Raw genomic sequence first — 13,319 nt, forward strand, 5'->3', positions numbered from 1 at the left:
AACCACCCTGGAAAAAAACCCAGAAACTTTTTCAATCAATGCCGTGGATGAATGCGGGTTCTACTGGGTAGTTAGCCAACGTAACTCCATCATGCGAGGGGGAAAATGTCCACTTCTTACAATTAATGCTACAAGCCAATAATATATAACAGTGAATATACAATAAAAATAAATATTAAACCACCCCTAGCAATATATATCATAGTAGATAAAGTGCAAATACTTCTATGTTTACGGTAGATAAATACATAAACAAAAATACCCCCAATTTTACTTCTTTATTCTGATATATACATCAAATCATAATAGTCAGCTCTTTATCGAACGTCTTCAGATATTTGTCAGCTCTTTATCGAACGTCTTCAGATATTTATGTATATATATGTAAAAGTGGTTCCATGAAAAAAGAATAAAAGCACTAGTGTTACACAGACGCCCCCAAACCTTGTCATAAACTTAGACAACCTTGTCGTGTACATATAGAAAGCACTATTTATAGTCAGTTTTTCAAACAATTTCTCGCGCCCAGGTTTCTACAAGGAAGATTTTATTTGGCCTGTTGTCATAGTTTCCACACATTATATATACAGTTGACCTGACAATATGAAATGATAAAATAGCTATATTATATTAATTTGATTCAAAAATTTTGTAAAATTTGCTCTGGTTGGCATCGACCAGACGTCACATTTATGCATTTATGGAGAAAGTGAATACAGTTGGATGAGAATCAAATAATATTACAGGCAAATAAACAAAATGGATCAACTTCTTAAGTTTAATGCTACACGCCAATAACACACCCAACGATGAAAACTGAAAACGTTTACATACAAAATAAATGTAAATTACGAATACATATATATATATATAGTTCATAAAAAAACATAAAACACTAACTATTTTATATGAATATTTAGTACTTGGTTAATTAGGGGATATTCTAAAATAAAAGAGATGGTGTTCTTTGTAGAACAAACCTACCACCGAGTGAATACCATCTGGGTAATTCCAGTCCTACATGTTCAGTTTATTGTTCTATGTTTAATACTTTTACTGTTGTCTGAACAGTAAACATGTCGTCAACATCCACAATATAATTTTCCTTATTCTGAACGAAATTCCAATCCTTGAAATCAATCCAGCCCCAGTTGCCACCGTCTGGTGTAAATGTGTGGTCAGTCGTGCGTACTGTAGACTGGCTGTCATCCAACGTGTTAATCAGTTTGAAGGTGTAACGAACTTTACAGGACTTGACATTTTCATCACCTGTATTTCCCAGCTTCAAGAACATACTTAATGTTGATTTAGCTATGTTATGTTGTACACGCACATTCCATGGCAGCCCTTGTATCTGTACGCTACCACCATCACACGACCGATCTGTTTCATCCATCAAACCGGCACTAAAAGTCGATGTGAAAGTTTTTGACGATATGGTTTTCATTTGGCCAATTTGCTGCTGTAAGCACTGTTCGTCTATCTTCAACTTGGGAAAATATGGATGCCTCATCTCCGGGAAGTCTAAATGTTTGACTTTAACTTCGTCTGTCAACGCTTGGGCCGCAGGTAAAGCATCTATCACTGGAATAGTTGCTTCTCTCTTCAACAAATCATCTGAACATTGTACATTCTCCCGCAGTTGATCTTGGACATGTTTCATGTCATCCAGCAATTTCATGGCCTTGGCAATTTCTTCATCCTCTCTGTTCTTAATGTCATGTTTCACTTTCTCGCCATGCTGTTTGGCTGTGGTGCAAATTTTTGCCACTTGTATATCGACATCTGTACGGGCTTTTACGCCTGAGTATTTGATATCCTTTATCTGGTGGGTAAGTGTATCACAGAAAACTTGTATATCTTGAAGCAATTTGGTCAGTGTCTGTTTTAGAGTTGACAGCGTTTCCCTGGCTTCTACCCCAACAACTTCAAGATCGACTTTCTTGTGGTTTTCGTGACCCACGACATTGCAGTCATAGCAGACAGGTTTGGAACAATCACGACAATAAAATTTAAGTACCATTTGTTTATGTAGTGGACATCTCTGCTTATCATTCTTATCTACGACATAGAAATTGGCTGTAAATCCACTGGCCCCGTCTTTTGGAACTTCCGTGTCTTTTCTACAAACAGGACAGAAGAACTTGTTGAGATGAACGTGCGCCTTCATATGATCCTCTAGACAGTTCTGGCAAAATGTGTGATAACAAGGAAGAATCTTAGGTTGAGTAAATTCTTCCGAACAGAGCGTACAAATCTGTTGATGATTCGCTGCCATCTTGACAACGTATATGCAGTAAACAGTAGTGTACCTGTGTTAATACTGAACCTCAATAGATCTGAAATATTTCCTTTTACGTTAGTAGGCGGCGGATCTAGAAATTGTGGGTCGCGGAGAGGACAATAGTCCAAACACTTGTATCGGGAGAGGGGACGGGGGAATATAAAGTCAAAATATGTAACGGGTAATCTCCGATAGAAATACGCTAATGATTGCATTAATAAATGTCATGGTCAATGGAACAGTTCTATGCTGATTAGGTGTAGTGGTGTGTGTGGTTATGGCGGGGGGGGGGGGGGGGTCAAGTTGGGACTTATTTCTGATTATCATCTCATGCCCCTCATCTCGCCATGTATTCTACAATAGTATGTTACCCTGTGGTGTGCCCCTCTTACGTCAGTAGGCGGCGGATCTGAAAATTGTGGGTCGCGGAGAGGACAATAGTTCAAACACTTGTATCGGGAAAGGTGGGGGAGGGGTATAAAGTCAAAATATGTAACGGGTAATCTCCGATAGAAATAGGCTAATGATTGCATTAATTAAATGTCATGGTCAATGGAACAGTTCTATGCTGATTAGGTGTAGTGGTGTACGTGGTGTACGTGGTTATGGCGGGGGGGGGGGGCAAGTTGGGACGTATTTCTAAATATCCTCTCATGCCCCTCATCTCGCCATGTATTGTAGAATAGGTTGTATTCTGTAATAGTATGTTACCCTGTGGTGTGCCCCTCATCTCGCCATGTATTCTATGTTACCCTGTGGTGTGCCCCTCATCTCGACATGTATGCTACAATAGTATGTTATTCTGTGATGTGGCCCTCATCTCGCCATGTATTCTACAATAGTATGTTACCCTATGGTGTGCCCTTCGCCATGTATTCTACAATAGTATGTTACCCTGTGGTGTGCCCCTCACATCGCCATGTATTCTACAATTGTATGTTATCCAGTGGTGTAACAAAATATCTTCTTTGACCCTTGATGGGTACCAGTTTCCACAAGACTTTCGACTCAGAGTTGGTTACTTATTGTACACAGTGGTGTAACAAAATATCTTCCCTGACCCATGATGGGTATCAGTTTCCACAAGACTTTTCGAATTATTTTAATTCTGGTGGTTACTTATTGTACACAGACGGTCCCTAAACATTGCCATACATGTAGATAATCTTGCCCTATACATAAAATGCACCATTTACAGTCAATGTTTCAAACATCTGCCTGGGGAGTGAACCCATAGAGTGGGTGCGACTAGAAGGGCCGCCAGTGACCTATAGATGGGGTCATCTATTTGATATGAGCACATGACTGTGGTTGTGTCATCATGGCTATATATAGCACTGGGTTTCTACAAGGAAGATTTTATTTAGTGTGTCGAAATAGTTTACATTCATACAGTTGACCTAACAATATGAAATATAATAGCTGTTAACAGAACACAGTTTTTATGGGATACAATCACTAGTTTATTCTAAAAGCACGACGTTTCGACAAGTATCCTCTTATCGTTATCAAGCACAAATGACAATTTAGTAAACTTGTGGACAATATATATGAAATTAATAAGTAACCATCTGCGTGGATTAAGAATAACAGTAATAGAAATAATCAAGGTGTAAAGGATATTTAACAATAACAACAAACATAACAAGGTAATTAGCTACTAATAAGCACTGATACTGCATGATTAGGGGGTTATTAACAGTTATGAAGCCCTTCAATAGCTGTTGACAATATGAATTTGAACTAGAATATTAGGGAATTTTGCTGTTGGGCATCGCGACACGACGTCACATTTATGGAGAAATTGGATGCAGTTGCACATTAAAATGAAATAATCAGCTTTTAGATACCAACATGATGTCTAGAGGTAAACTTATTAAAAGTGAATAAATTAGTAAAGAAATGAACGTTGTACATTGATCTACCTGGGTATCTCTAATTGTCCCGTTGATTACGGAATTATTTTTTCATACGCGTTAATCTTATTTTAACGAATATAGTGCAAAAGTTATCAATAGACTTTCTCTCCAATACCTTTTGTGGCTCAGTAGTTAAGACGTTGACTCGCTAACCTGGAAGTCCCGTGTTCGACCCCGTGCCAGATTAACCCTTAGGCGAATGACCCAGCCAAAAATCCAGACCACAAAAATATAAAGTAAAATTTTTGAAAATTATCAGGTGATGACAAAACTGCTTCCCTTTATTTCAATGTAAATAAATGGCATCTTTCTTCATCTACGCGTGGGGATCACAGTGGCTATAAGTGGGTAAGAAGCTGGCTCGCTAGCCTGGAGGTCGGCTGTTCGATCCCTGCATTGGCAGAGAAAGTTCATCCAGATTGTCCGGCGTTGTTCTCACTTGTCAGTGATGCATGACGGAGGGCCTGACAAGTACAGCTGAATTTTTTGGTAATAAATTTTCTGTTGTTAAATTTAACTTTTTCCTATTATCGGTGAACCCAAAATATCTGTATTTCCAGACCACCTATCAAAATATGCCTTAGAGCCATCAGAGCATTAACATGGCACTGGTTTGACCCTCGCGGTGTACGTGAAAGTTTATCGCGATTTTCCGGCGTTCAGTGGGATTAAAAAATCGAGGTCCCGTGTACACATCGGCGTGCACGTAAAAGATCCCGTGAAAGTCGGAATTCATTGAAGAGTAGTTCGTTCTTATTCCATCCGAAAGCTGTTCCCTGCCAGGTCTTCTATCACGCGCCGTTGACAAGGGGCGGGGGGGGGGGGGGTTTCTACTGGATATCAACGTAACTCCATCATGCGAGGAAAAAACTGTCTAATTCTTACATTTATTGCTACCAGCCAATAATATATACAACAATGAAAAATATATACAATTAAAATAATATTTAAAACTAGAACTGCGATGCAGTAATGACGGGTTTCACTGGTGCCACGTTACCCTTGAACTTAAGTCACTTCCGGTGCCAGTTACTCAGCAATATCAATTTCATTTATACATTTGTTACCATGTGTTACATATGGCAAAAAAGTGATCCTGACAAAATTTGTTACCGCTAAGTTAGCTGACTTTTTAATGGGAAATTTCTCGACAAGGGAAGATGCTAAAAGGAATTTTTAGACATCTATATGATCGTATTGATCCAATCTATATGTCCATTGGAATCAAATATCATAATGTTAAACGAATGATAAATAAAATATAACTCACTTCAAAACAATTGTTTTGGAGGCTAATAATACAGTTTTTGCCAAAATTACATTACTTCCGGTGATAATAAAATTGTTAAATTAATTCTATGAAATTATAAATGACATAAGACACTTTTATAGATATTTGAAAAATGACTTGTAGAATATCGTCTATTTCTCTGCAACCAAACAAGTTAGAAACCATTTTGTGATATCTGTATGGTCGTATGGGTTCATTCTATTTGTTGATTGGAATCAAATATCATAATTTTAAAAACATTACTAATCATACTCATTTGAATAAAATATCTGTTTTGGGGGCTAAAAGTACTGTTTTCCTCCAATTGACGTCATTTTCAGTGACAGTGAAAATGTTAAATTGGATTGGCCTAATCAAAGGTGGCATGAGACATCACATGGTAACAAAAATTGAAAATCGAACGATAATTGACTCTTTTACATTCAAAATAACGTGAAAAGTGACGCATGCAAAAGTGCCTATTTCTCGGCAACTGCGCATATTACAATCTAATTTTGACATTCATTGTCCTCGTATGGATTAATGCTACAAAATTATGAAAGTTGCGTAGAAATAATTTAAAATATGAAGACGATGAATGGGTTGTAAATAGCTGATTTTTACTCCTTTTTTTCACCCTTAAATCAAAATGGCACTAATACAAAACCGATATAAAAAAACCCCCAAAACTAAGCCCGACATATTTTGCGCCTGTAGTAGGAACATTCATCTTCATTGATAAGATTTGTAGAAATTAAGATTTTTCCTTAGAAAAAAGACCTCCCGACCCGTAAAAATTTAAATTTTAGGCAAAATTACGTTGAGAATTTGCACCAAGGAGTATATGAGCTTTTGTTTTATACAAATCAGGCAATAAATAATTAATTTAGAACTGTAATAAAAATGCGAAAAGTCGTAAAAAGTGATCCTGACGAAATTGGTTATTTCTTTCCAAGAGAAGATGCTAGAAGCTATTTTTTTTGACATATTTATGATCGTATTGATCCAATCTATATTTCCATTGGAATGAAATATCATAATGTTAAACGAATACAGATTATAACTCACTTCAAAAAAATATTTGTTTTGAAGGTTAAAAATACAGTTTTTGCTAAAATTGCATTACTTCCGGTGAGAATGAAAATGTTAAATTAGTTTTATGAAATCAGAAATGGCATAAGGCATCACAAGGTGAAAATTTTATGAAAATCGAATAATAATTGACATTGTTATAGACCAAAAACCTTGAAAAATGACCCGTAGAAAATCGTCTATTTCTCTGCAACCTTACAAGTTAGAACCTATTTTGTGGTATCTGTATGGTCGTATGGATTCATTCTATTTGTTGATTGAAATTAAATATCATACCTTTCAACAAATAACATATACGACTCACTTGAAAAAAAATATCAGTTTTGAAGGCTAAAATTCAGTTTTTGCCCAGATGACGTCACTTCCGGTGACAGAAAAGGTGTTAAAATGGCTTAATCTAGTCAAACGTGGCATTAAGCATCAAATGGTGAAGGAAAATTGAAAATTGAATAATAATTGAATAATAATAATAACACGAAATGTGACTCATGCAAAATTGCCTATTTCTCGGCAACTGCTGATATTACAAACTAACTTTGACATACATTCTCTTTGTATGGGTTATTGCTACGAGGTTATGAAAGTTACGATGAAATATTTTGAAATATGAAGACGGTGGATGGGTTGTAAATAGCTTATTTTTACACCTTTTTTCGCCTTTTAATCTAAATGGCCCGAAAACGAAATCGAAATTAAAAAAACTGAGTCCGATGATTTCTGCCCCTTTGTACCGAACTGTCAAAATCTGTCAAAATTGTAGTTTTTGCGGATTTTACGTCACTTCCGGTGCCGATATAAATCTTTACCGGTAACAAAAAAAATGTCATTTTGGACCACGCAGCACATGAACTTTCTTTTGTACAAATCGAATAATAAATAATTAATCTAGGACTGAAAAACTGAATTAGCCAATGGCGGCCAAGAAAAATTACGGAAACAAAAAATGTTGACATTTTTAGTCAAACTGGATAACTCTTCAACCCTGGGTAAAATGCCATATAAAAATATTCATAAATAAAAAAAAAATTGTAAAATTTTAAATTTTCGAAATTTGGCGCTTAATATCTACGAAGATTCGTCGACAATCAAAAATCAAAAGTAACACAGCTATGTGCCTGGTCTCTGGCTATGTCAAAATGCATCATATGTTAAAATTCGATGATAATTGTTAATGCCACGGCATTTTTTAAAAAAACGACAACTTCGGTGATTTCGGACATTTCGCATTGTCACAGAATGCCCAATAAACCCGAAGAAATCGTATCGATCCGACATGTAGTTTCTGAGATACAATCAAATTGGAAAAAAAAAAAAATAATAAGAAGAAGAACTAGAACTGCGATGCAGTGATGACGGGTTTCACCGGTGCCCCGTTACCCTTGAACATATGTCACTTCCGGTACCGATGAAACCATTAAACAAGTTTCCATTTAAGCATTCACACATCACATAAAATGTACGCAGAATCAACCAAATCCGGCAATATCAATTCATTGTATACATTCATTACATGTAAGTGATCCTGACGACATTACATTACTTCCGGTGATAATGAAAATGTTAAATTAGTTTCATGAAATCAGAAATAGCATAAGGCATCACATGGTGAAGATTTTATGTAAATCGAATAATATTTGCCACTTTTATAGACCAAAATCCTTGAAACGTGACTTGTAGAAAATCGTCTATTTCTCTGCAACCGTACAAGTTAGAAACCATTTTTTGGTATTTGTATGATCGTGTGGGTTCATTCTATTTGTTGATTGGAATCAAATATCATAATTTTAAAAACAATACAAATCAGACTCATTTGAATAAAATATCTGTTTTGAAGGCTAAAAATACAGTTTTGCCACAATGACGTTACTTCCGGTAACACTAAAAGTGTTAAATTACTTGTATGAAATCGTAAATGGCATTAGGTATCACACACGGGGAATTTTATGAAAATCGAATAATAATTGACACTTTTATGGACCAAAAACCTTGAAAAGTTACCTGTTGAAAATCGTCTATTTCTCCGCAACCGAACAAGTTAGAAACCATTTTGGGATATCTATATGATCGTTTGGGTTCATTCTATTAGATGATTGGAATCAAATATCAAAATTTTAAACAAATAACAAATAAGACTCATTTGAATAAATTACTGGTTTTGAAGGTTATAAATTGACATTACGCATCAAATGGTGTCACTTTTATGAAAATCGAATAATAATTGACTCTTATACAGGCAAACTAGCGCAAAACGTGACTCATACAAAATTGTCCATTTCTCGGCAACTGTTCATATTACAAATTAATTTTCACATACATTCTCTTCGTATGGATTATTGCTACTAGTTTATGAAAGTTGCGAAGAAATATTTTAAAATATGAAAAGCCTGAATAGGTTGTGAATAGCTCATTTTTTCACCTTTTTTCACCTTTAAATCGAAATGATCCGAAAACGAAATAAAAATTAAAAAAACTGAGCGCGATGATTTCTGCGCATTAACAGGGCAAACCCTTTCAGTCATACCAGATATGAAAAAAATAATATTTGCTTTCAAAAAGTGGTACCGAACTCTCAAAATTGCAGTTTTTGCTAAATTTATGTTACTTCCGTTGCCGAAAGGAAAATGTACCGGTAACAAAAAAAATGACATTTTGGACCACGGAACATATGAACTTTGTTTTATACAAATCGAACAATAAATAATTAATCCAGGACTGAAAAACTGTATTAGCCAATGGGGGCCAAGGAAAAATACGGTGACAAAAAATGTCAACATTTTTTGTCAAATCAGATGGCCCTTTAACCCTTGGTAAAACACCACATAAAAATATTCATTAATAAAAAAGTTTTTTTAAAAATTTAAATTTTCAAAATTTGGCGCCTAATATCTCCGAAGATTCGTCGAAAATAAAAATCCAAAGAACCTTAGCTATGTGCCTTGTCTCTGGCTATGTCAAAATGTATCAAAAATTACAATCAGACAATTATTGATAACATTACAGCAAAATATCGAAAAACGACAACTTCGGTGATTTCGGACATTTCGCATTGTCGCAGAACGTTGGAAATAGCTTTAAAATTTAAGTCAAACCCACTTTCTCAGTAAAACCGAAGACATCGAATCGATCCGACAAGCAGTTTCTGAGATATGCTCAAATGGAAAAATAATAATAATAATAATAACTAGATCTGCATAGCAGATATGAAAGCTTTCATATTAACTGCAAAGGGGGTTATTAGAATCTATTGAAACAATAAGTATAAATGTCATCAGGTATCTGAAAAATTACATTTACCTTATGAACAAAATGGGAAAAATACAAAACAAAAATTGTCGACTTGTGGCTACCATCCAAGGCATATTTAGAAAACCGTATATTATATACAGAGTAAGCAGGACAGGAATTAGTTGTGCTTCAATGTAAACCGGCCCGTTTCTTGCCTTTAGTTTTAGAGTTAGGTGTGATTTTCAAAAGATTCAATCGGAAATCGCTGAAAATCAATTGGCTTCTTCATCTCATGACCTTAAACACTGTATAAATTTAAGGTCAATCGGATATTGAATTTAGCTTCTAGAGCGTCCACAAGATTTTTTTAAAGTGATCAAGGGCAATAACTCTCACGGTAATTATCGGAAATGGCAGTAAATATCAGATATCGCTGAAAATCAATACTGTAGGCATCTTCGTGTCATGACCATAAATTTAGAGTCAATCGGATATTAACTTTGGCCTCTAGAGCGTCCACAAGATATTTTGAAGTGATCAGGGGCCACAACACTGCGCATAAATTTAAAGTCAATCGGATATTAACTTTGGCCTCTAGAGCGTCAACAAGATATTTTGAAGTGATCAGGGGCCACAACTCTGGCAGTAAATATCAGATATCGCTGAAAATCAATCGCCTACTTCGTCTCATGACCTTGACCACTGTGTATAAATTTAAAGTCAATCGGACATTAACTTTGGCCTCTAGAGCATCCACAAGATTTTTTTTAAGTGATGAAGGGCCATAACTCTGACAGTAATTATCGGAAATCGCTGAAATTCAATATATAATATTTAATGTATACTATTCAAAAAAAGTAGGGGATATTTGATTTTGGGGGCATAATACTAAAATATGCAAATGACTACGAAAAAAGTCACTATAGAACCTAACAGAAGAAACATTTCCGGTTACATGTGACGCCCAAACGCACCAATAGCTACCGCATGGAATGCAGGTGATGCTTGGGATCATCATGGGGGTCCAACCCAAGATTTGCACGACTCTGACTTTGAATGTTACAGTCATTGTGGCATTTAATTCCAGGGTGGAAACATCAGTTTAATTGTTTTAGTGACCAGAAAACAATTTTGATATGCGTCGGCTTACCCAAAATGAAAGGTTACGTGCCCTTGGCATGCTACAGATCGGCACAACACAGGCGGTTGTGGCGCGGACGATGAATGTTTCTCAGTCTGTCATAAGCAGGCTATGGTCCAGATACCGTGATACACAATCTGTACAGGACAGACCACGCTCAGGTCGACCAAGGGCGACAACTCAAGCCCAGGATCGATTTATCCGTACCTTGGCCTTGAGAAATCGTGTCATCACAGCAAATCAGATCAGCGCTCGTCTTCAAACAGACACTGGTGTGAGAGTGAGTGGCCAGACGATTCGGAATCGACTGCATAGGGGTCACCTTCGCGCCCGACGTCCTCGCGTGATCCCTTGTTTGAGAGATCATCACATTCAGGCAAGACGTCGTTGGTGTAGTGATCGTCAACACTGGGATAATCGACGCTGGAGCAATGTGATGTTTTCAGATGAGTCAAGGTTCACTGTTGATTTTTTGGACAGACGTAGGAGGGTGTGGCGTCGTCGAAACGAGCGCTTCCAAGACGTTAACGGCATCAGACATGATCGATTTGGGGGTGGTTCTGTTATGGTGTGGGGAGGCATCACTGTTGCTGGAAGAACGGCTTTACATGTTGTTGCGGGGCGTGTTACAGGCCAGTACTACCGGGACAACATCTTGGCAGTCGATGCTGTGCCGTTCGCACGACGTCATGGCCGCCGTTTCATCTTCCAGGATGACAACGCAAGATGTCACAGGGCCAGGATCGTTACAGGTTACCTCCAACAACAGAACATCACCACATTACCTTGGCCAGCACTGAGTCCCGACCTCTCCCCCATCGAGCATGTCTGGGACATGCTTGGACAGAGGTTACGTCAACGTCAACAACGTCCTGCCAATGTCCAAGAACTTGCTGCTGCGTTGCAACAGGAATGGGACAATCTGGACCAAAATGACCTTAGACGTCTCATTAGGAGTATGCCACGTCGGATCAATGCTTGTTTGGCAAACAGAGGAGGATTTACCCGTTACTGACTTGGTTGTGATACTGTGGTAACTTTGCTGTTTGACCCCGGGTATCATTTTACCCTTATAATGGTCAGTCTGTGCCTTACTTAGTCTAACGATCATTTGGAATAAATCGATGAATGTGAACTTCATTTCATTTTGTCATTTGTTTCTTCGTCAGTTTCATTAGGTGACTTTAATAACACTTAAAAATCAAATATCCCCTACTTTTTTTGAATAGTATATGATAAAGACAAAATAGTCGATTTCGGTTTTTGGTGTTGCGCTCATTTTAAAAAAAAATGTCTTTTACGGATAATGTGTATAGTACTAATAGCAATCACATACGGAAGAGGCGATAAGATCCCTTTGCATTTGGAATTTCAAAATTAATTAAAACCAAATTTAAATTCCGAAAATCGGTTGTTTATTTTTGCTGAAACTCCTTTTTTTAATCTGATCAAAATGGGAGTAAGTCACAGAGTGGTAATGGGCATATTGTGTCCAAATTTCATGGTTTTGGGACAATCGGTGCCGGTTTCGTGGCGAAATTCCACTTTTTTCGCCCTTACAGAAGCCGTAAATGTCGGAAAAAAACGAACGGCAGGAACCGTGTCAAGAACAAACGACCTGAACGAATGCAGGTATCGCCTTGAAGTTTTCAGTGCACCTAGGTACCAACGTGAAAAGTTCCTCGCCGGAATTTGGTAGTCAACGTACCTTTGGTTCCAGCGTGGCACATGCGCGAAGCAAAAAGAAATTACGGTCGATTTTGGGATTTTGGGTATATTTCGGAGTGGTTTGGTAGATGATAGTGGATCAGGGACTCAGATTGATCTAAAATGGCGATCATAACACAACATGATAATCACTTTGAAGTATAGGTAAATTTTCGCGACCGGGTTGTTTTGCTCTACCCAGGCAACGTTCCTGTGCTCCGATTGCCTTCAAATTTGCACAGAATGTACCTTGGGATTCTAGCTATCACATATTAAAAATAGAAGAGAGTTGGATTCCGATGGGATTCTAGCTATCACATATTAAAAATAGAAGAGTGTTGGATTCCGAGAACGTTCAAAATAAATTCAAAACCCACCCCCAACAATCAAAGGTTTTTTGCTTAAAAAATTGCCGTATTTTATCGAATTTTTATTGTTCTTGATATCTGAGGATTTTCTCAATTTAATATGTGATAAATATCATCGCGGCGCAGCCAACCGCTAGAAATTCCAGAGATTTGGACCACCGGAAGGATGCCTCAGCAGTCAAAAAAGGTCAAAATAGGCGATTTCGGTTTCTAGTGTTGATACATCGTTACGGTCATTTTAAAAAATTGTCTTTTAAGGATAATGTGTATAGTACCAATACCTATCACATAAGGAAGAGGCGATAAAATCTCT

At 37.1% G+C, this 13,319-nt stretch overlaps 2 protein-coding genes across 2 annotated transcripts in view; one reads left to right on the forward strand and one right to left on the reverse strand.

The window, feature by feature from the left end:
- Nucleotides 1-263: 263 nt before the first annotated feature.
- On the reverse strand, nucleotides 264-2,323 carry LOC130014099 (tripartite motif-containing protein 59-like). Its single transcript, XM_056102981.1, has one exon. The coding sequence runs from the start codon at nucleotides 2,276-2,278 to the stop codon at nucleotides 1,031-1,033; it is 1,248 nt and encodes a 415-aa protein (XP_055958956.1). The 5' UTR covers nucleotides 2,279-2,323; the 3' UTR covers nucleotides 264-1,030.
- A 1,369-nt stretch (nucleotides 2,324-3,692) lies between these two features.
- The window catches only part of LOC126830938 (uncharacterized), a 35,936-nt gene continuing 26,309 nt past the window's right edge, over nucleotides 3,693-13,319 (forward strand). The window contains exon 1 of the mRNA XM_056102976.1: nucleotides 3,693-3,933. The gene's annotated coding sequence lies outside the window, so the exon portion shown is untranslated. The remainder of the gene's footprint in view (nucleotides 3,934-13,319) is intronic.

This window comes from Patella vulgata, chromosome 8 (assembly GCF_932274485.2).
Source record: "Patella vulgata chromosome 8, xgPatVulg1.2, whole genome shotgun sequence".
Taxonomy (NCBI): domain Eukaryota; kingdom Metazoa; phylum Mollusca; class Gastropoda; family Patellidae; genus Patella; species Patella vulgata.